At 36.3% G+C, this 25,136-nt stretch overlaps 2 protein-coding genes across 3 annotated transcripts in view; both read left to right on the top strand.

The window, feature by feature from the left end:
• The window catches only part of LOC133521819 (uncharacterized), a 145,626-nt gene extending 127,300 nt beyond the window's left edge, over window positions 1-18,326 (top strand). Inside the window, exons 3-5 of one of the 2 annotated variants that reach the window (XM_061856900.1) lie at window positions 3,774-3,952; window positions 4,736-4,902; window positions 17,761-18,326. In XM_061856900.1, the coding sequence (XP_061712884.1) occupies window positions 3,774-3,952; window positions 4,736-4,902; window positions 17,761-18,034 (620 nt within the window). In that variant the 3' untranslated portion in view covers window positions 18,035-18,326. The remainder of the gene's footprint in view (window positions 1-3,773; window positions 3,953-4,735; window positions 4,903-17,760) is intronic. The other variant, XM_061856899.1, reaches the window with a different exon arrangement.
• Window positions 1-24,886, top strand: part of LOC133521813 (cilia- and flagella-associated protein 52) — a 355,058-nt gene extending 330,172 nt beyond the window's left edge. Inside the window, exon 18 of the transcript XR_009799942.1 lies at window positions 22,902-24,886. The gene's annotated coding sequence lies outside the window, so the exon portion shown is untranslated. The remainder of the gene's footprint in view (window positions 1-22,901) is intronic.
• Window positions 24,887-25,136: the final 250 nt, after the last annotated feature.

Raw genomic sequence — 25,136 nt, 5'->3', positions numbered from 1 at the left:
AAATTTAGAAAATGTACCTAAATCTTTTAACTTTCGTAGTATACGCACTAAATACGCCGGTTTTTCCGGACATTTTTAACCCAATTATGGATAATGCTGTCGACGCGACGCCATTGTGCATTGGTCTCACTCAAAACGTTTAATTTATAGGTACGTGTGCTCATATAAGCCCCAAAGCCCCTATCTAAACTTACTACGCACACATCAGTAACGGACGTTACATCTATTTACCAACAAGCCCGATTAACGAGCAGGGCCTGCCAAGTCGTCTGCCAAGCGTAACAAACGAGCTGAACCCGATCGATTAAATCATTCGATCACAATTACAAGAATGTTCTATTTGCAGAACAAAACGGTTTGCTATTAACTGCATTTAGTGCGTTTTACAAAATTTCCACTCATGGAATGTGTGAAATAGTTTTCGAATAAAGAAAACTGTTAAGAGGGAAGTATAACATGGTCGTCCATACAATAACATAAAACCTTTTTCCACTTCTAAATATTTTCTATTCTCCATGATTTTTAAACTAGTATGTTATTAACACAATGAAAAGATGCTGATGAATGGGATGAGTATTGCTACCTCGTTTTCACGCAAATTAGGCACAATGGTTGTCGATTTCCGGAAAATGCCTAACTAACACAATGAAAAACTAGGTTTATAGATTTTCTAAATTAGGGAAAAAAAAAATCGTGAAAAAAACCTGCCGTCTCATACATTTCGGTGAATCATAGTCAATTTTTTCTATGGAAAAGCTGTTTTTTTTTCCCGATTTCGGGGTTGACCCCATAGTAAAAGTTGTTCAGTGCGACGTATTACATATGTAACCCTCGGAATTTGGTCAGTGATAACAAAAGCATCCTGTATAGACTTTGACTTATCTAGTAACAACCTTCATTATTCATTGTTCAAATTAACAATATTTCAACTTAGCAATATAAAGCTTTGTTGACTTCCCAGTTCGGCAAACCAGCAGTTTGGGATTCAAATAAACTCAAGGATTCCCTGAATTCAGCATTTCCATTTCCTTTTCACCGACTCAGCGCAGGTTTATTAGGGACAGTGTAAAAATATTCTCAATGTTGTAAAATATCCATTGCAGAAATGTATCGATGTTCCGTAAATCTCTAAATCTGTGGTGATATTTTGGTGATGTTATAACACATTTAGCGAAAAGAGGTTTACATTAATGTAATTTATATAACACTGAAGGGAAAAATCTCATATAAATATAGATACATATGTACCCTAAGCCTATTCAGATCATCACACACTGTCTATCTTCTAGACCCCACATTTATTATCGTTCATCGCCTTCAAAAATATTCAGTTCTATTTTTCAGACATTTTCACCGTGTAAAAGATTAGATGATAGTTTCCTAGTTTGTCTACCAAACAACTGTCTATATCAAACTCCTAATAATAGTTAGTCGCCTTTTAAAGATTTTCCTCCGTACTTTTATAAGAACGCGAACGTTTTATTCGACGGGCGACGCAACAGGCGGCCGGCCTGGTAGTGTGTCACGTAAACATAGACACCGACTTAGGAAGAAACGGCTTTAATTGTTCTAAACCGGTTAATTTGACAAGAACTGTTCTCATAAAAACCGGTTTAAAATAACCGTTTTGATAACGTTTGGAAATTTAACCGGTTTCCGAGCCTTGGGTTTAGAGTAGCAAGAACTTGCATGGAATTTTCATTATATTGCGGTATCTGATCAATTTTTTTAATGCAGCATGCACCTGAGTAGTCGTCAATGTAACGTAAATTGCATACAAGTTCTTGCTAGTTTATTAGTAATTAGTTTTTGCATCCGACTTTGTCTTTCGTCCTTCGTCCGTCGAAACGTCCTTCCCGGTATCGAAACTATCTCCGCACCTAATTAAGGTAACAAACAAAATTCTTTTGACATTTACCTAGGTAATATTTAGTAGGGATTATATACTACGTCGGTGGCAAACAAGCATACAGCCCGCCTGATGGTAAGCGATTACCGTAGCCTATGGATGCCTGCAACTCCAGAGGTGTTACATGCGCGTTGCCGACCCTAACACCCCGCACCCTCGTAGACCTCGTTGAGATTAGATATAAGGAACTATTTAGTAGAGAAACTGTTAAACTAGGCACTGTTAGGCATCGTAGACAAACGTACGCAGTCTACAGTAAACGTATATCAATGGTATCTCATAAACCATTTCCTATCTCAAAGGCACCCCAATAACTTCCCCGAGCATGATTTGAATGCGGGGCGTTAAATAAATAATCAATGAGATAACTGACGTAAGTCTGGGCTATCGGAGCCGCAGGGCGCCATGGAGATTTATGTTAAGTATGGTAATCTGTTGGATGATAGATGTAGATAAAACGGACTAAAAGCTAGAACGGCCTGTTTGAGGATGGCTCTAGGTATTCTGTAGAGTCGTGTAGAAGGTAATAAATGCTAAAATTATACCTGAATTTTTCACAGATGCAATTTTGACAATATTTTCTATATGTCGTGTAGGACAAGGCATATCGTGTTTACCCATGAGCATTTACAAACAGCGGTGGCAGCATGGTTCCATTTTTATCACCTGTCTCTATACCCGTCACTTAGATACTTGTTAGAACGTGACAGGCATGGTGACAAATGATAAAGAGCCGACCATCTTAGCCCTAGAGGCAAAGAAAAATAAGAATAAATAAATAAATATTATAGGACGTTATTACACAAATTGACTAAGCCCCACAGTAAGCTCAATAAGGCTTGTGTTGAGGGTACTTAGACAACGATATATATAATATATAAATATTTATAAATTCTCAAATACATAGAAAACACCCATGACTCAGGGACAAATATGCATGCTCATCATACAAATAAATGCCCTTACCAGGATTTGAACCCGGGACCATCGGCTTCATAGGCAGAGTCACTACCCACTAGGCCAGACCGGTCGTCAAAAAAAATCAAGAAATAGTTGTTTTTTTTTATTAAAACATTATTTATGGTCTTTAACGCGCCTTAAGTTAAGAATAGTTTGTAACAAACATATATACGCAAAAATAATTGAATTGGCTTCATGTTATTGAAACCTTTACAAGAAGCAGATTTAATATATGTATCAACTGCAGTAACTGTATTCCTCAACGTAAAAAGGGATACTCCGCGGATAGTAACTTTAAAATGCAAATGTTCCGGTTATTTACTGAAGTTCGTATGCATTTAGACCTGCAATTTCCATCCGCTGCATAAAATGGTTAAAATTCAGGATGTACCTAATCTCTTCATCCATCTTTCCGTCTTGAGACTTTTCTTGTTTACTAAGGACAAATAGGAAACGTTGAAAATAACAGCGTCTTTAAAAAGTAGGGTTCAGGGCAACTGAAATTGTACTATAGGATTTACTTTAAATTAGGTTCCATCAACTACAACAAAGTTAGACACTGAAAATGAAATGTTGCCTTTTCTAGGTATTCCCAAAATTTTAACACTTCGTGAAACCAAAAATTGTAACTTTTGAGGTCTTCTTGCCTGTCTATCTACTCGACATAATAACTCTTTGTGTGAGATTAAAATCATACAAAAAGGCTTTAAAAAGGTCTCCCATTCCATAGTATTTTGAATCTTCATTTTGCATTCGTCTTACCAAATTTTCATTTGCGTGCGGCTACAGGTTGAATTTTTTACCAAACCGAAGTTTTCAAGTATTTTCGCTAACGTCAACTTTTTCACACTAAGCTAGACTGCTAGCGTTAACTAGAATTTTTGATATATCAAAATGTTCACAGCAAAGATGATTGGTGCTATGCCAGCAGTGGCGGTGCGCCACGAGCGTCGGCGGAATGAGAAGAGAGGCGGCGGACGGCGGCCGTCCCAGCTACCACTGCAGTTGGGAAGACCGGGGGAAGGCGAGCCCACGCCCTCACCAGATCACCACAGACCACTAGCAGAGGTTATATGCAGCAAGGTGAGAGTTATAGACGTTGTACCTAGAAAGACCAGGGAATGCGCTCATGTCACATGCGCGCCAACACAATCATACGAGTATGAACAGTGGGAATGAAGTTGGGGAGACCGGAGGAAAGAGAACCCACGCCGTCGCCAGATTATCACAGACCACTAGCAGAGGTTATATGTTGGAAGGTGAGTTATGAGTTACTATCTTAACTCCCCTTTCAGGAAAGACCACCGATTAAGACCAAGACAAAGAAAAGTCAGGATAGACGTTGCAGCCGGGAAGATCTAAGAAAGGGACCACGATTGAACCTCGCGCTCGGAAAGGTAGATTGCTTCCATGTATGAACAGACAAGACATCAAGCTGGCTTTCCTGCTTGGTAGACCGGGGACCGCGCCATTGCCAGACCGCAGATCGCGCAGGTCATACACAACGTCATAGACAACTCGCGGAAGTCCTATCTTGGAAAGTAGGGTGAAGACAAACAGGCTCATTTTAGCTGTTTATATTATCTTCAATTAGGGACTTAAAATTATTCCTTGTTCATTATTCCTTCTAATGCTTCATCTAAATTGTTCCTTGTGAATGTATCTAAATGAAATCTATGTTCAGTATCTCAATCGATACTCAATTTTTGATGAAACTGATCATTTGCTAAACTAAAAGCGAATAATTTAGAAGCTACCACTAGCTAATTTAGAAGTTATTGTTCTATATATAACATATAAAAGGAACCAAAATATTTCTAATTATTTTAAGTACTATCGAAACTGACCAAAATCTTCATTTTCCAGTTGCTGGCCCTCCACTTCGTAGTGGGCACCCTCCTCCTGGGCATCGTCATCATGGTGGTGGGAGTCGTGCAGCTGTCTCCAGGAGCTGAGGCAGCCCAACACCGGTATTACCTGATGGGGACAGGAGCCGTTCTCATGAGTGCTGGAGTGCTGGGGTGTGTTCTCAGGTGAGATAACTGGAGGTGCTTTTCCAGCCCACTCGTCTTGATGAGTAATTTTTTGAAGTTTTAGCGCATTATGACAACAAAGGTTTATTATTATTATTTATAGTCTGTATATTATGATTTAATAAATTTCGATATTAATAGAAAAAAAAGGTAGGCTGTGTTCAAAAGAATAATTTGATCCGAAGCCTATGGATGCTTTCCCAGCACACCGCTCGACATCCTCACACAATGTAACCTACATGGTTACAGGAACTTCCTTCAACGCTCAACTACGCAGGCGTGCTTCGATCTGTTACCGGTGACTTTATGTCTAGGCTACTAGTGGACTAGTTATTATAGGGGTCGTGGGAGTCGTACAGCTCTCTCGAGGGGCTGAACCGATATTACTTTATGGGCTCAGGCGCTGTTCTTATGAGTGCTAGAGTGCTGGGGTGGGTTCTCAGTTGAGATAACTGGAGGTATAGAATAGAATAGAATTTCTTTATTTGGTACTTTTCCCGCTCATCTGGATGAGCAAACTTTTGAAGTTTTAGCATATTTAGACATTGGTGTAGGTCTGTAGGTAGACTGTGCTCAGAATAATTATTTGATAAGAAGCCAAACTTCTTTCTAGCAGCACACCGTTCGCCAACATTTTCATATAGTGGAACGTGGAACCTGCATGGTTGTGAGAACTTTACAGTTCCTTGTAGATCATTTTCCTTCCGCGCGAACAATCCGGCTGTAGAATGTTGCTAAATTCATTATGGAACTTGTAAGTCATGTAAAGTCTTTTAACTAGTAAGTTCTAAATTACATTCCGTTTGTCCCAATTTGATCGGAGTGAATCGTATAGGCTATACGGTGCCATTTTAAATGGGACTTGGTTCGATAAATGTTGGCGTAGCAATTGAACTCGGACATTCCATGAATGAATACCTGCCTTGTACATCTGTCGTATTCTGTTGTACCAAGCCAAAAATCCTGTCTTCTTATCAGTGATATGTGACATTTTGGTAGGACTTACTGCGTCTTTCACTACGAATGAAACCGAACAGTCTCGACGCTATATGTGCGAACATATAACGTTTTTGTAGAATCAATGTGTCTGACTCTAGCATAAGGTAGCGTATGCCGTACGAATTTAAAATGTTAGCTCCATATAATTTTCATAATGACATATCACGTTTTGGTTTTGCATATGGCAGTGATGTCCGCGTTGGTGAATTACTCGTATGACCGGTTTGTCAAATAAAGCGCTTTGCGAACTCGCGAGCGACTATTATATCAATGTCGGATAGGGCTGCTACAGTCGAGATCATGAATATGTGTATAGTTTTCTCAGTATTACAATGGGTTATGGTGAAGAAGTTGTTCTTGACGAAATTATAAATTTTCAACCACCACCTTCAGTGAGGGCGTGTAGAGTTATAAGCTTGATAAGATAAGATAAGCCGTTTATTTGTTTGCCACAATACACACAGGAAATACAATTAATAAAATGACAAAAAAAAACAGATATTACAAAATTATACGAGAGAAATACACATTTATACAAAATAGAAGTAGAAAGAGAAAAAAAATACATTTAAATAATACTGTTCCATACATATAGGAAATGTTGTGTGCGTCGCAGCAAAACAAAAGGGTTCTGGCTCAGTATTACGCTTCACCCTATGGGAGAGGCACTGATATTCTGCCAGGACCAGATCACGTCAACCAAGATACAGTGTAAAATACCGACCGGTTTGGCCTAGTGGGTAGTGACCCTGCCTACGAAGCTGATGGTCCCGGGTTCAAATCCTGGTAAGGGCATGTATTTGTGTGATGAGCATGGATATTTGTTCCTGAGTCATGGGTGTTTTCTATGTATTTAAGTATTTATAAATATTTATATATTATATATATCGTTGTCTAAGTACCCTCAACACAAGCCTTATTGAGCTTACTGTGGGACTTAGTCAATTTGTGTAATAATGTCCTATAATATTTATTTATTATTTATTTATTTAAAATAGTCATAGGCTTGAGTCATAGGCAACACAAACAAAAATGTTTATGATATGATCTACATGTGTAAGAACCGGAACATAAATATTATTATAAATAGCCCTGTAATTAATACCTGCATTCAAAGTGAAAATAGCGGTCCTCGATCAGATCAGATCATGACCTGAGAAAAAGAGAGACGAAATACTCACAGAGAGAGAGGGTAACAGATTATTTTGACGTGCTGTTCTGTTCTATACATTACTATTGACACAGACCGCGCAATAAACATGCAACCATGCTTCTTAAAAGTACAGTCAGAATTGACCTTTTGAATTATGTTTTTAATACAGACTCGCACAAAAACCTTAATTAACGGCAACAAAGCTTGGAAAACGAGGGAAGTGGTTTCCTGACTTTCTAATAATAGGAAAAAGGTCCTCCTGCTACTCACAAAAGTCGCTTCGCTCACAAATCTACCCACAAATCATTATAAACGTGACCTCTGCTTATGTATAAGAATATTATTTATCACCAATCTTTTTTATTGTACCTAAAGAGGGAAATTTGATGCTATGGTTATGCTCTGAGAAATAAGACTAAGTCTCTTCAACGCAAGAAAATGAAAGTGAAAAATTATCTATTAACTGACCAAGTTAATGATAACTTTCCAGCAAAACGAACATTTTGAAATTAATGTCTATTCTTTCAATCTGACAAAATAATGCCTTTTAAAGGATCGGCAAACTTTTGAGAAGAAAAGCCAATTATATAATAGATATGCCAGTTTTTCACGTTATTTCAATGGAAAAATATGGAACAAAAAGGCATGCTGCGCCGACCCCAAATGAATGGGATAAGGGCAAGCGAATGATGATGAGATATACCAGTTTTTGGGTACTCACAGAGACGCAAGTGCTGTTTCTAGTGGTCTAAAATCACACAAATATGGTTTTTTTGTGCCACTTGATGAGCCGCAACTGATTGTACTGCATGGGGCTCACGCGCCGCGGATTGCCGACCCCTGGTGTAAATAATTCGTGAAATTAGGTTTGGACCTCGAAGGACCAAATTGTTGGTAGTTTTCACGCCTGGCCACAAATGGCTAGCCGCATATAGTTGGTGACATCCACGATGACGCGAAGATTTGTCAAATTTAACATTTAATATCATGACATTACTAGTCAACAGTCGTCGATCTATATGTAGTATAGGTACACAATGGACCCAGGTACATCCTTAAACTACGTCCACAAGAGAGGTATGGGCAATGTGAATGTCATCTCGCTTTGTGTGGTAGGGCACAGCGCAGCGGATGTCATTCCAGATCTAGAGCAGAGCCCAACTGGGGAAGTACCTCCACCTTACAGAAAACCGCAGCCAAATAACACTAGACCCTACTTCATAGTGTTGTGTTCCTGCCGGTGATTAAGGTTGCCAGAGCTCAACGAAGGGAGGGAGGGTTGTTAGGGCCGGTAACGCGCATGTAACTCCTCTGGAGTTACAGGCGTACATAAGTTACGGAGACTGCTTACCATCAGGCGGGCCGTATGCTTGTTTGCCACAGACGTAGTATAAAAAAAACACAAGCTGATAAATTAATAATTTTCCCGTAGCTTAGTAAAATGCGGTAGTCGCGGTAAAATTTATTGAATAAATCGGTAGATTGAATGTGGCAACCCTCGGCTGGCGGCGCGCCAAACTGAAATATTGACGGTGACAGCCGGACGCAATACCGGGACGTCCGGAACAATAGAATAACGGCTATAGCTCTACTGGCCTGTCCATTATAGGCAAAGTTGGTACAATTTGGTAAACATTGCTATTCAATTTATGAAAGGCACCCAAAAATAGCGACAATTGACAAAATTTAACTAGATAGGTTAAGGGGCTCCCCGCGGTTTTCATCGATATTTGGCGAGTTTTGAGTCATTTCTCCTTTATTTGCACTGCAAATAGAATTATAAGACAAACGGCTATCGGTTCTTTAATATTTTATCTCCATTTTTGTCTGCCGGATTTTGAAAGAAATTAATACTTATTTTTTTATGATTTTTATAAACATTGTCTAAACAAACACTATTTTCGTAACTAGATTGCTATGAAGGATCTTACATATATGAGATCTACATATTTGGGTTAGTCTTTGACGTCTCTAAAAATTTGTCAGAGACTTTAATTTTAAATTAATTAACAAAAAAGTTATGGCCAGAAAACCAGTTTTTGGGCCTAAAATTCTTCAACTTTGATGCCAAATATCTCGAAGATAATGATCTTTGAAGTAAATATGGCATACTATATTGCTTACAGCCGTTGCTGTTAATATGATTAGCTACTAAAAACATTAGAAAACTAAGGGATTCATATCGAAGGTTATTGGCGTTAAGGACCCCCTTAATAAATCATTCATCCATACACACGCACTCAAACAAACCACAAACACGCGTTATGCAACCCATATCTACTTTGTATAAAATGCGTTTTTACTCCTTTTTTTTTTATAAAGTTGTTTTCACTTAGTTATTGCATATGTTAGTTGTAACTTGTACTTTTGTGGACATCATTGGCTATGTTTTCTGTTCACTGTGCTGTTTTACTTTTTGTATTGCGTTTGATTCCGCAAATAAATAAATAAAGTCTACAGTTGCAGATTTGAATTAGGTACCTCTTTTTTTTAGAGTATAACAAAACGAAATGGCTTTTATTCCGCATTATTATTAAAACAGACCAAAGTTTATTTATACTAGAGCCAGAGGCTCTGTGAGCAGTAGACATGGCGAACCTCCAGGGCTCCGACATTTTCAAAAAAATCCTACACGGAATCGACAAAAAAATCTATATAATTATCTGTTCAAAAAATTTCAGGAGAATCTATAAAAATGCGACCTGCAAAGGTGTTTTTTCCCATGGTGAACCGGAGACCTTCGCTAACGCTTCGGCCAATAAAAATGACAATTGGGTACTTGACACATGTTGAATATTATAACAAAATTTAGTTAAATGGATGGAAAATGAACCATCCATTATAAAAAAGTGAAATTTAAAAAAAATATATTGAGATTATAAAAAAAACAAGGCTCCGAAATGTCAAAAAAATATTTTTTTTTTTTCTTTCAAAAATAGAAAAGGAAATGGTACCATTCGATTCCTTACATTTTATTGAAAAATAAATTGTACGACAACTATACACATAAACGCAATATTTCAGGGTCAAAATGGCAATTTCCTTGATCTTCCATACATTTAGGACAGAGTTATATGATGTGACGTCACATCACCTTATCATTTCATAACAATTTAATTACAAACTCTTATTTTTAGATTAGTAGAGATATCATCCACAGCGCAGGCTTCGTCAAAAGCATAGATACAAAACAGAATCCGCAACAAACTTCGTCCTTATCATTATATTAGAGGCGTTTCAATCGTCGAGTGCGAGCGTCAGACTTTAACTCTCATTTCTGACCTTTGTGTTGCTTAAATGCCATGAGTCCCATATAGACATTTGATCCTCAGGAAAATCAAGATCGTTTGACATTATTTACAAAAAAACAGTCAAGTAGCCAATTATCAAGGAATTATCAAACATGATAAATTATATCGCACTTCGGCAGAATGGCTAAATAAGTATCTAGTCGTAACTATGACTGCAAGTATGAACTGAAAATAAAAAAGTAATGTCATAATTAACCATACAATGGCAAGGTCGGCAGTAATCAGTATGGAGCCCCTAGTGAGCCGGCGGGACGCTTTTAACTAATCAAGCCGCGCCCTCCACGTGTATGTTACACGGTGTATATGCTACGCGGGGTCAATAGGTATGCATCAGTATGCGTAGTTGACAGAAATGCGTGGTTGAGTGAACAGCCAAAAGTAATGCAAAATATTAATGATGAAATCTACAGGATTATTTTATGCATCAAAAATTTATCGCTTTTTAGGGTTCCGTAGCCAAATGGCAAAAAACTGAACCCTTATGGATTCGTCATGTCTGTCTGTCCGTCTGTATGTTACAGCCACTTTTTTCCGACAGTATAAGAAAGCTGTTGAAACTTTGTAAGTAGATGTAAACCGCATTAAGATTTTCACACTAAAATAGAAAAAAAAACAATACCTTTTGGGGGTTCCCCATACTTAGAACTGAAACTCAATCAATTTTTTTCAATCAAACCCATACGTGTAGGGTATCTATGAATAGGTCTTCAAAAATGATTTGAGGTTTCTAATATCATTTTTTTCTAAACTGAATAGTTTGAGCGAGAGACACTTCCAAAGTGAAAAAATGGGGGGCCCTTAACTTCTAAAATAACAGAATGAAAAATCTAAAAAAAATATATGATATACATTCCCATGCAAACTTCCACCGAAAATTGGTTTGAACGAGATCTAGTAAGTAGTTTTTTTTTAATACGTCATAAAAATTAAAAAAAAAATATTTTTTCTTCAAACCCATACGTGTGGGGTATCTAGGGATAGGTCTTCAAAAATGATATTTAGTTTTCTCATATCATTTTTTTTCTAAAATAGTTTGCGCGAGAGACACTTCCAAAGTGGTAAGTGTGTCCGTGTGGGGGGGGGGGGGGGGGGGGGGGGGGGGCTGTAACTTTTAAAATAAGAGAATAATAAAACAAAAAAAATACATGATGTACATTACCATGCAAACTTTTAAGAGAAATCAGCAACCAATTAGATGTCCATGGAATTTCGTACAGAAATGCTAAATAATCAATAATCAATAATAATATTTTATAAACAGTAGACACAACATGTCAGCATCAATAGTAGCGGATGAAACAACGCGCCAAAAGTATCTGACATCCCAGATAACTTTTCCACATTTCTATAATTCGCGTTCAAAACCATATCTTTTACGGTCTTAGTTGTTCTATATTAAAGACATCACTTTTTGTTAAGCCGTTACAGAATAGATACTTATGAAGCGTTATTTGATCCGCTACTTTTGATGCTGACTGTACAACTCTACCGAGCTAGGGTTTCTATTTCGTATAGAAACTTCTCCTTTTCGCAAGTCGGTTACTTTATGTATGTTAATTATACCCAATACTTCACCCGGGCCAGAATGAATCTAAATACAACAGTAGTTTTGACACTATGGTGACCACAAAAGATGTATATCTTAACACCCACATGCATAATAATAGTAACTTCAAGTTATCCCTGTCAAAAGCTCTACTAAGATCTATAAAACAGGCATAGGTACATATATTTTCGCGCCATAGACTGCATACATAACTAAACTGTTAAAATGATAACCCTTCTAACCTTTAATTTATGCAACAGTTGTATAAGAAGGGTCAAAAAAGGCGAGTGGCGTGAGTTACAATGTGAGCCGTAGCCGAAGGCGTAGGCGAACATTGTAAAGGAATACGCCATGAGCATTTTTTGACCTACTTATACAACGTTGCATACAATATTTTTCCTACGAGTCAACAAAAATAAATCTTGATTTAGGTAAACAAAGCAAAAGTATATAGCCAAGACGCGCGAGCATACCTTGTTACGCGCCCAGCCCGCCCCGGGCCGCGGCCGGCCGGTCAGCGACACCTGCTCGTAACTCATGAGGCCCTGGTACTTGCTACTTGCTAAATTAAATTTTTGGACAGTTTTTTCTCAATTTTGGCCACCGTAGCCTACGGAGACTAACAAGCAACGCTAAGCGGTCTTCGTAGTCTATGGGTGTTGCTATATTACGGATGTCACATGCGCGTTTCTGACTTATGAAGTAATAATTTTTAATATGTAACCAAATAAATATTTTGTAAGTTGGCAGCAATGCACTTAGTTTAAAACTGTATTCGTTTTGGTTTTGTTAGGTTGGTAGCCATTAATCGCAGTAACGTTATAGCGATTAAAAGCACAAGAGCTTTTATGAGGAATAGACAATATAGACTTTTCTTGAAACCTTTTATGTATGTTCTTATATTCGTGTTAATGAATGCATAAATGACAGATAACAGTAGAGGAGTAGGAAAAGTTATGTAAAAGTTTTCCTAAACCCACGCAGCATGCACTACAAACTACACACAACTATCCCAAGCCAAAACTGCATAACTACAACAAGTGACACTGTGAGAAACGTCATTTTGGCTTTACGACAATAATTCGATTGCGGGAGCTTTTAGTAAACGTGACGTGTTTGTGGGATAGACGTTATTGCAACCGCCTAGCGTTTGAGGTAGTCGCTCGGGAGTCTGATGATGGGATGATCCAGTTCCAGTTATAATAAAGTGGTTTTCTTTTGTAATTACTGAGGGAGGTGATCATTGCTATTGCTGGTTAAGAGGTTGTTCGGTTATCCCTTTTGTATGGCCTTTTTAACTTTTGAAGTAGTTCCGACCACATTTTTAATTCATTTTCGTGAGCTTTTGTTTTGCAAACGTATCGAGTTTGTGATGTATTAAGAGTAACACGCAGCTTTCTTGGGTAAGAGTATACTGGGTATGGCTCCAAAAATTTTCAATAATATCCCAAATGATATAAAGTGCCTGCAACCTGACCAGTTTAAAATACGACTAAAATCATACTTAATAAACAAATGCTATTACTCAGTAAATGATTTTTTTGAAGATACCTGAAATAGTTATAACTTGTCCATTTTATATAGATACTAGTTTAACATGTAAGTACTTCATCATTATATTCTAGATTTGTGAAATGTTGCTATTTTTTTCTATTATAAATATTTTTATTGCTGTAATATTACTGATAATCCTAATTTAGGTAATTGACTTGTAATAATTTTATTATTAACATATGTACGTGACTTTTTATGCCAATAGGCAAAACACAGAGTTCTATTTATTACTTTATATATAAGACCTTAAATGTAACACCTGTGTTCCACAAATAAAATTTACTTTACTTTACTTTACTTTACTTCACGAACCTGGCCGCAACCATACAATTGAAGTTTAAGTATAAAATGAAAATGTTTCTCGTAAACAAAAATAAATTGAAGTTACCAATTTACCACCATAAGCAATAATATGTGCTTTACAAATAACTAGCCAGTTAGATAAGTCTACCCATCTATGTTTTAAGGGAGTCCCTCTGCCAACAAACTGTCCTGCATTTATTTATCCTGAATAAATGATTTATTTATTTTATTTATATCGATTTGGTTACCGAAATAATGTATAAATACTTATAATGTCACGTTAAACTAGTTCGTTCTAGAAATTTACTTACCAGTCCTGCCGATGAGAATATGGTATTTACTAAAATTAGTTTACATGCAAGCGGGAACCGGAAATAACCACACGAAAAACTTGGTTTACTTGGTTATGGTAACGAAGTTGTGACTAGCGCGTTACTGCCAAAAAGCTTTACAAGTTGAGTTATGTAAGTTTTTAGTATTCGCCGTTTACTGTTACTAGTAGCTACCGTGGCAACTTTCATATAAAATATAAATCTTTATTTCAGGCAACTAGAGGCCCATAAATAAATACCTTAAAACGAACATAATTATATAATTATAATGACAATATATTTTCAAACTATACACTATACAAATTTCATTAACTAATAATGGAATGCAATAAGCACTGCACTGCGCCAAGTTTCACATAAATAACAAGTTTTTTAAAGAAATAATTTAAAACTCACGACAAAAAGAACCCTTGGCCTGTTGCCGTGATCATCATCATTTCAGCCGAAAGACGTCCACTGCTGGACAAAGGCCTCCCCCAAGGATCTCCACAAGGAACGGTCATTCGCTGCCCTCAACCAACCAACTTGCCAACCCTAACACTCCGCACCCTCGTAGAGCTCTGGCAACTTTACTCACCGGCAGGAACACAACACTATGAGTAGGGTCTAGTGTTATTTGGCTGCTGTTTTATTATGTATTTATTTCAACTTTATTGCACAAATAAAGAAAAATGTACTAATGGAGAATTTAATGCCAAAAGGCATTCTCTACCAGTCAACCATTGGGTCAAACAGAGACATTTGTGTATGTTGGTGCAGGAGAAAATAATAACAAATAATAAGGAAAAATCTGCTATTTTGTTTGTTGTGTTTTATAGTTGTGCCCGCTCGGTCTTTAAAAAGAGCGCTCCGATCTCGGTCAATCGGTCAAACGAACTAGTTCGCTCCTTTATTTCCTTTAGTTCCTTTAGTTCCGGAGCAAATCTCGAGATCTGAATGAGGATGACTAGGTTATATCTCGGGTTAAAGATATTTATTATTCTCAAAAGAAATTAACATTTCACTTCATGAGACTTAAAAACTATTTACATACATGCCATGCAATTGCGCCCGTGAGCTGTGATTTTATACTTAAATTATTAACAAATATCACAATAACAACATTCACAAAGGCAATAGTGGGTAGTTATTACACTACGACAAATAGAGGGATGGGTAGAATACAATGTGCGCACGCACACTGCACTTAGCGTTCGGCTATTGCTAAGCGCCAGGCCCGGATTCAGGTGGCGGGAATATTAGTGATAACATAGACCTTTAGCTTTTTTTTAAAGATGTTAAATGATTCAACCTCCTTAATATTTTTTGGCAGACTATTATATAACCGTGCTCCTTCAAATGTTATATTTTTATTACCATAGGCTTTAGTCCGGGGAAAGGGTACAAACAGATTATCCGCACTGCGAAGGATCCTTCGGCCTTTTTGTCTATTGGTAAGGAAAGCTGTTTGGCAGTGGATTTGTTTTTTTATGATCTTCCTGATTAAAATACATGTATTAAAATGGTATAACTGGTTAAGGCTCATAATTTTAGTTTCTGCGTATATATTTTTTTAGTAGGAGTAAGGAAGTCATAATGGAACAAAACTTTAATTAATTTATTTTGTGTACATTTTATGTCCTTTAAGTTAGTTTTAGCGGAACTACCCCATATTTCTATGAGATAGTCCAAGTGTGACTTTACTAATATCTTGCTTTCGCTCGCAAATAAACAGAGCAAGAGCGTGAGAGGGCGACTTTCTTGACCTTGACTCAATCCGATTATTCGCTCCCGACCGATTTGTTACTATTTACCGATGTACCGACTACTGAACTAAAGGACCGAGACCGATTAAGAGTGCTTAAGATGAACTAGTTCCTTTCGGTCCGTGGTGGGATTTCATTCCTTTTAGTTCTTCGGTCCTGACCGACTCAAGCCTGTGTGTTTGTTTGTGTTTGTGTGTCCTTTAGTGTGCACTGTGCACAAAGTTCCTAGCCACTCACTTGCTTTTGGCAACTGTAGTTACCAGCTGTCACTCTTATTTTATAATAATAATAGAAGTCACTGAAAAATATGAAGCACGTGAGTGGATAGGTATTTGCTCCTGTATACTTCTAACTGAAAGTGTTAAGAGGCTGTCAATACCTAAAGCGCGCACACTATTTGTATCGGAGTAAATGAGATAGCACTGTCGCATGTTACTGGGCCTGGGCAAGGGAATAATAAGAAAAATATTTAAATAAAAAAAAGTGGATTATGAGTGTAATATTTTACTCAACCACGGTTTAGATATAAATGTTTTGAAATTGTGATTTTAATTGCAGACCCCTAAGTCAAAACAATAAAGACATAAAACCGTTTAATTGTGATTTTAAGACCAATCTTTGCAATTATTTTCTATCGAGCCGATTTCGTTCAATCGTGTATCGAGTACAACCACGGTCTTTGAAATATAATTAATTGAACATATATTTTTCTTACTTGACTAAAACAAATAGTCTTTCTTAAAAAACTGTTTAAGTAACATCAATTTCAAGGACATTGGGTGTTGACAGCCTCTTAAATGGCATACATGAAAGCCCTCTGGGCACGTGGGCACGTGGCTTGCACCATATCGATACTGCAGCGCGTGGGTGCACCATGTGCTGAGGGCCTACCGCGAACCATGTTCGACGTGTTGCCTCCCTGTCAAGCTTACGTACGAATTTACAAGTGCGACAGAGAGGCAACACGTCAAACGTGGTTCGCGGTAGGCCCTCTGACCTACTTGACGGTGAACCAGTTATGTCAACATTTTATGCAGAAAATGAGGATTACGTTTGGTCCTCCACTTTCGTCTTCAGTACCCTAAAGGGACTCACACGCCTTACTAATTCAGTAACTGACGAAGTGACGACAGAGAAGTTTCAACGTATAGCCGTCCTTGTCGTCACATGATGAATTAAGTAAGATTGAAGCGTTTAAACTGTGTACCTAAGCTATGACATTAAAATGCGGCATTTTGATTTTTTAATAATTGTAATACACTTCGTGTCAGTCGGATCAGTCCCAGGGACGAATCCAATTTTATTTCTTACGATAAAATCCCTCCAGACAAATAGTAAGTACCTAACCTACATACATACGTGCGAAAAACATAACCCTCCTTTGGTAGAAGCTATAATTAAAAAAGTTCGGAAAGATTTGGTATGTCAGTGCTGTTGTAGTAATATTAAGATGTACATAGTCAGCATCAAAAGTATCGAATCAAACAAGGTTTCAAAAGTATCTTCCATTCTGAAACAGCTTAACATAATGTGGTGGTTCTATATGTAGAACAATTTAGACGGTGAAATATATACTTTTGAATGTAAATTGCAGAGATTTATCTATATTCTTCTTCTTATATCTTGGCGCATTGTTTCATCCGCTACTATTGATGCTAACTGTACTAAACAAAGAAGCAAAATCACTTTCATCTTCCACACATCATCAGTAGAGTGCCATATCTGAGAGAAATAATCTTCCAGAAAATCGAAATTTAAGTAAACCATACTTCTCAAGGAATTGAACTACCCTATTATAAGTAAAAAGAAAGAACTTTATCTATTACCAACCTGAGTACAAAAATCTGATAGCACGATAGTTCCTCCGCGGTCCGCCAAGTCGAAGCAAAATACTAACCACCCTTTTTCATTGCAGATGTATTTTTCTCCACTGGCACAAGAAATATCGGGAGGACCATCGCGAGCCGGCGCACAAGAACGGCGTGTCCACCGTCGAGGCCGGCCACGACAAACACGACAAACATGTCGCCCACGACAAGCAAGTCGCCGACAAACATGTCGCCGATAAACACGTCGCCCACGACAAACATGCGCCCGCGCACGCGCACGACAAGAAGCTGAAGAGTCAGGCCAGTGTCGGGCATGCCGAGGTGTTGATCAAACAGCCGTCTGCCGCTAGCGACACCTAGATCTAGATTAAGATCGACCACTAGATTATCTAGGATAAGTGCTGCCCGAGAGCGGGTTTCGCTTTTTGATACTCAACTAAAATGTTGATGCATTTGGGCTTTTGACACGTAGACTTTAATCTTGACCGGCATTCAGAGCTGCAAAATCTGTTATCGATGTACGAATATATACTTGCAGCGCATCTTGCCAGCACTAAACAAAATGTAAGAACGAAATGCACGGCCGAATCGCGACAAAATACAATCAAATTCGAGTCAATTTGGGAGTTCCAAATAGCCTCCTAAATAAAAATATTTTAAAGAAATGAATGAAATAAAAAAATTGGTACATGTATTGAAATTGTTAAATGAACGAAACCTCAAATTTCAAAGAAGCAGTAGGTTATTTAAATAACATTATATTAATAAAATGAACTTCTAAAATACACATAAATAACCTCCTGAGACCGAGAAGCATTGATTATATTTTTGTATTAAGAACCCTTAGTTACTCAATAAATGTTCAAATTGTGAATTATGTAAAAAAATTTTTTAGATATTTTATACACCCAATGGTTCAGCCATGGTGAGTCCTACCGGTCGGCCAACGTGCATAGTTTACGTGCACAATTGGACCGAATATTATCGAATAATCACTATCGGAAATACAATGATTCAAAATTACGAACATCTGTTTCAAATCAAAGCACTCGAGCTCAATTTATACATATGATTCACATAACCCTTGACTGTCTGTCTGCCTGTAACAGTTCAATGCTAAGCTCAAACTTGCAAAATTGTGTATTCGGAAGTGCATCGGCAAGTTCTTTGAATCTGTGTTTGACATATATTTAATGCCGTTTTAGATTATTTTCTAACATGAATATATTTTTCCATAATTACATTTTTTTTCATCGAACTATTACGATAGTTGTTTGTTACCATTTATCCGATGTCTACAGAATTTGTGGGACTGTAAAAACGTATACATAAATCTATTTAAAGTGGAACCCCTCATTACCGTATCAAGGTAGCAAAGCCCTTGCGAACATATACTTTGACGTATTTAGTATGAAATTTTAGTATTTACATTTATATATGCAAAAAGCGAAAGTCGCCATTCACGGGCAGCGAGTGTATGGTCTGAGCTCGTGCAAGCGCACCAACATCTCGTTTATTTCGTGTTAAGACAATTCCTTCCAATCGCGTTAATTTCCTTTAAATTTATTTCGTGTACATATTAATTAGATCTACCCATATATCTATGTACTAACAGTTACATATCATTTTACTTAGAACCCGGTCATGTAGTTTTAAGTTCGTGCTCCGGCTAAACTCGATGTATATATGTAAACGCGCCATATGACCGTTGAGCACCGTAAAACGCTGCAACTTTGCCTGGATTTTAACGTTTTTTTCTTATATCTGTGAACCTATTTTTCATTATGAGTTTCATGAGTATTAGTCGGATAACATACCCTATGCCTTACCAGATAAGACTCAAATCTCATTACCTAATCATACTGTATTTCCGATTTACAAGCAATCAAAGTGGCAGGCAAAGTTGTAGGCCTAAGACGTAACTTTGCCTAGACGGATATCTCCATAAATAATGTGTTACTATTTGCAATAATATTTACTCTTGTGCATGAGACATTATGCTTGTCCCTGACAGTCAAATTATTGCCATAAGCTTAATACTTTTTTTTTCACATGCAATCGGTAAAGTTGTAGCAGGTTCCACAAACTTTCTATACAAAAATATCGTTACCTGTAGGGTTGTGCCAAAAATTTTTATTATTAAAAAAATCTATTTATATTGTTAGTTACAAAATAATCAACAAACAAATATAATATAATGTTGTTTGATTTCTTTTTCTTTTAGTATTTAATAATTTGAACTTATTTTAAATTTTTTATTACAAGTACATTGCAGATACACTATTTTGCAAATTTTCAATGCATTATTATAGTGTAAAGTTATATTTCATTGTAAAGTTCTAATCACCCATCACCTTTGAACTCCAATTGTAATCGACCTGACACCTGACAACCCAGATTTCGATAAGAAAGATAACTGCAAGACAAATCAAATGAGCCTAAACACAGTGGGTTTATTATGTGTAGTTTAGAAGTTGCTATCTTCGGTCTCCATCATCAGACCATCTCGATGGTACCATAAACATTGCATTGTCACCCAAGTTACATAAGTATGTCAAACACCTCAATTGGTCGCTAATAAGTGGTTGAAAATTAGATTGCAAATTTTGAACAAAAAGACAATTACAAGTAAACATACAACATAATTATAATACAATAAATATACAATTGCAAGTAACTACAATAAAAATATAATAACAAATTGAAATAAGTTTTTTTTTTTATAATTTTCATTTTAATACCCATAAGTTTTTTTTGTTATATGCAGATCTACATAGGTACCCACACTGAAAGTCGGTGAAAATCGACTTGCAAGATTTGACTTAAACAAACGAACATTGCAAGTTAATAAAAAGCTTGTAATAAATAAACTCATTTAAGCAATTTACGCAAGCTTATTTTTACTCTTTTCTGTACATTTATAAAATTCAGCTAGTGACAGCCCTAGACCCAGGCAAAATTGTGTCATTCAAGTTTCCAAAACACTGCCCAATATTGCCTAGTACGTTATTATGCTGAAATCATGTCCTTTTCTTGAAAATATTAAACTTACGGGAAATAGACAGTCTTTACTTACCTTGGGACGTTACCACTTCTCAAAAAACACCTTTTTCGTAGATAAAAATTCAAAAGTTGCGAGACACTAAAAAAATGCTGCCACTCACGCCGACTTATGATATGTAACTGGCGGAGCAACAATGGAGTTACCATTGTAAAAAAATGAAATATGTGTTGCCAGAATAATGAAAATTACTACCTAATGGTAAAAAACAAGAAAAAACTAAGCAAATTCGAGAAACCGCAATTGAAATGAAATAGGCAAAATTGAGCTTAAATGGCAAAGTTGCAGCATTTTACGGCACTCTAAATTTGAGTTTTCAATATATTTTTGAGACCCTTTACAATTTTAACCTCTTTATTTTTGTTGTTGTACCTTTAGAGAGAAAAGTTAGAACTCGTACCAATCGATTGTGTGATTGTTGCCGCGAACGTGTTTTTTTTATTATTTATTCTTTTTTCTTTCATCAACGTGTATTAAATTCTTGCAGCCTGTTTATTTCATTTCGATGTTTTGGGGATAGAAAACATTCGAGTTCAGCTTTTCTCCCTAGAGTTTCAGTTTCACCAGGATTCTGGACCGATTTGTACCATTTTTTACAACGACTGCGGCCCATAGCTGACATAGAATCGGTATCAAAATTATAGATAAGGACCACTCTAATCATGAACATATTAAATTTGAAATCTGCTAAATTTATTGACATTCTAAAACCTTACCGTCCGGTTAAAAGAAAGGTATTTATTTACTTATAAAGTTATTTAAACAGTTTTAATCTAAATATAATTATATTACATTACATTAAAATACAATTATAGGTTATAGACCAGAGTTTCATTTTATTACATATACTTACGTATGAAAAAATTACCAATGAAAAAAAAAATACCCTTCTTAACCGACATGAACAATTGAACACATTTTAAAATATATCGAATGAGTATTTGACCTGTAAAACAAAGTCATTGCATTTAATATAAGTTATGATTCCATATTGTTCATTTATGTCATACATACTTAATGACGAATTTATCTGAAGTTTTAATTGTAGTAATATGTTTTGTAGTTGTGTTGTGACGTCATATGATTGGGTAAATCCGTGATTTGCGGTTTTCATAGTTATATCAGTAACATAGTTTTGTGTACTAGGTGTTGTCGATCGGTGTTTTAATATTACAAACATAACATAGACCAACGATAACGTAATTTTAACAGGTTTATTAGCTGGGGTTTTTGTAATGTGATGTGTGTCTAGATTTATTCGTGTCATTTACCATAATATATATTATACCTATCATCCCAAGGTATCTAATACCAAAAAAATGATGCCAAGAATAATCCAATCCAACGTAATTCATCGGTAGTGATATGATGGTCGTATTTGTCTACGTGACAGCATGATAAACACAGTGTCACTTTTAAAGTGACACTTATTTTATCAAATATCACATAGATAAAGCCTTCATAATTCGCTTTTTTTTTAACGTAGGGGTAAATGCATTTACGCATCTCACCCCCTAGCTGGGGAGGCCAACTTGCGGGTGGTATGTGGGACTCGCTCCTCCCGTTCCCCAGGGAGGGGAAGAGAATACCCACTAACATCCCCTGCGGCGTTGACGCCACGGGGTCGCGAGACCATTCGACCGTGCCGTCCCCCCAACTTCATAATTCGCCTACTGATCTGTCTAGTGAACAAATCTGTCACTATATAACAATATCTGCTTGATCGTAAACACATAAGCATCTCATTACAGGAAGCCCAGGGCTAGCGTCATTGTCATCACTAAATTGTGTTGATTTCGTGTTTAGCCAACTATTTCAAGTAGGGAAATATATTGTTTTGCATCCTTCTTCGAGTCATCAATTAAAAGGGGAGGTCAGGGAGAAGTATTCGACAGGGATAATTAATTGGTGATTAATGATAGCATAACGTCAACAATGTTAAACTGCAGTATTTGCAGTTAATCATTTGGTAATTAAAGCAGGAAATTTTATAAAGATTCCATTCCCCCTGGCCACCCCTAACTGATTTATTTACTAAATTCGAAATAATATTGGAATTTATATCCTAAGAGACTGAAATGAGTGTTCTAAAGTAAATTTCAAGGATGTATCTTATTTAACGGTTTTTGATACGTATTTTTTCGCTTCATTGACGGATCGCTTAAGGGCTCCTCTACACGATGGCCCAGCGTAGGCCAGTCCAAGGGACGCAGCTATGCGGTGAAATGAGATAGCAATATCACTTGCTCCCTCTAACGCATAAATGCGTCTCTAGGACTGGCCTACGCTGGGCCATCATGTAGAGGAGCCATAACATTTTGTATGTTCCGCTGCACTTAGGACATTCGCGTATACAACTGTAGATGTAGAACTAACTTTGAGCCAGAAACCGAGTTCTTTAATGTCTAGAACTGGTAGCTCTTTAATCATTATTATATCAAATTCAATTTACCCATTTTTTAACCAAAAAAAATTAATTTTGCTAACAAAACATAATATTAAAAATATGTTTGCTCTTATTTCGTTTTCTGAGGCACGCAGTGCCAGAGCCAAGTTCAGTGACTAAGTTTCCTTTAGAACGCTACGGAAATGATAAATTGTTTATCTGTTACTCGGGTCCAATGTTTCGGTGAAAACATTTGACTTTCGAATATTTGGTGCATGCCTTCACAAAGCAGCATGTATGGGAAAACGTGGTTCTATCTCTCCTATTTAGATTGAGATATTCTTAATCGTTCGCAGCGAATTGAGAAGGCATGCAAAATGTTCTACTGTATCCCTAAACGAAAGATATATATTTTAAGCAAAAATAAAGTCTTGTTTGTAAATGAGTAATACTCATCGTTAGGTATTAGATAACATAAATCGCATTTTAAAATATCTCTTTAGTGAATATTCAACTCAACAAGGATGGCCATGATTTTATTAGGGAACGTCAGACACCGAAGTGTGGCTGGAAGAGGCAAATGAATGTTTATTGAAGTATTCCATACTCTATGATACGTTCGTCGATGTGTTAGGTTAAGGATAGTGTTACTTAATATAATAACTACATTACATTAGACGGTAAATTATTTATTTCAAGCATAGCTTCAGCTCAGAATCTCGTGCTTGGAAATTGTTGCCAAAGATATTTTATAAAATTTAAAGCGTCTTTAGGTTTTTAAATTGCATATTATACTGTGGGTGCTGCAAGAATTGAATTGAGAGTGATGCAGGAAGTTTTTACTGTTATATTTTACTAATATTTTCTCTAATTTATCGTTAGCCGCTTGACGTGGGCAACCGTGCCGTGCCAAAACTGCGACCGCGGGGAAGCCAGGCCACCTCTTACTTAAGCTTCCATATTAAATTGTAAAAATATCTTAAACTGTATTAAATAAACATATCTTCTAAGTTTCTTTGGCTATTTAGGAAAATAGCAAAACAGTTGATGAAAATGAATCATAAATATTCGCTAATAGCGTCGCGTATAATCATAAATTTTCGGTAAAAGTTAAAACATTCCGCAGTGGCTTCGTATTGTATGATTATACCGTCAATGGAATAAATTATATGTGAAACGCATAAATTAATGTTTAGTATTATAAACAATGTATCATTGTGTACAATAAATGTTGTGTTAACCATTGAAAAAATATCTGTTCATACATATATATGTATTTATATATCCTAAAACTAACATTCGGACTCCTTTAACTACATGCCCTACCAACGCCCCCTCTATTCACTGTGATAAAATAATTAACATAACATATATTATAAAATTTATAACATTACCGTTTATCAAAAATATTTAAGTTTCTACAATTCTAAAAAAGTTATTATTTTGTACATGTGTATCACAGTGAATAATTTTCATATTCAAACTTGGAATATAATTATTGATTAATCGCTAATAACACTCCATCAAAACCATTGTAAATATCATTTATGGCCTGATTTCTTTTTTTAAATATGTTTAAACCATTTTCTCACGCGACAAAGGCCCTAGATCTAAATTTTAAATATTACTGTTCAAATTATTGTTTTTAATATTTATCATTATATTGACATGTTTTATATTGATATATTTTAATTTAATTACGACTGTGCTGTTTTATATCTCATATATTTTATACCAATGTCTCTAAATAAAATGTGGACGGAAATCATGTATTTTTATTTAAATATCAATGACTTGAAAGCCTTTATGAAAGTGCCTACTGTGCCTTAGCTAATTTACAAAATTATCAAAATGATTGAAATAAGTCAGTAAGTTTAGTGGCCACTAGAGGATTTACTGCAATCATAGGGCTTAGACATTTTTTATACAGGATTTTAAGAGCATAATCGGTAACGAGTTCTTATTAGGAAAGAGGGGAAAACTATTTTTGAACCAAAAAGTTTTTAGCTTTTTTA

Source organism: Cydia pomonella, chromosome 10 (genome assembly GCF_033807575.1).
Source record: "Cydia pomonella isolate Wapato2018A chromosome 10, ilCydPomo1, whole genome shotgun sequence".
In the NCBI taxonomy this organism is placed as follows: domain Eukaryota; kingdom Metazoa; phylum Arthropoda; class Insecta; order Lepidoptera; family Tortricidae; genus Cydia; species Cydia pomonella.
Note: the sequence above shows the minus strand (reverse complement) of the source record. Positions and strands in the feature narration are given on the sequence as shown.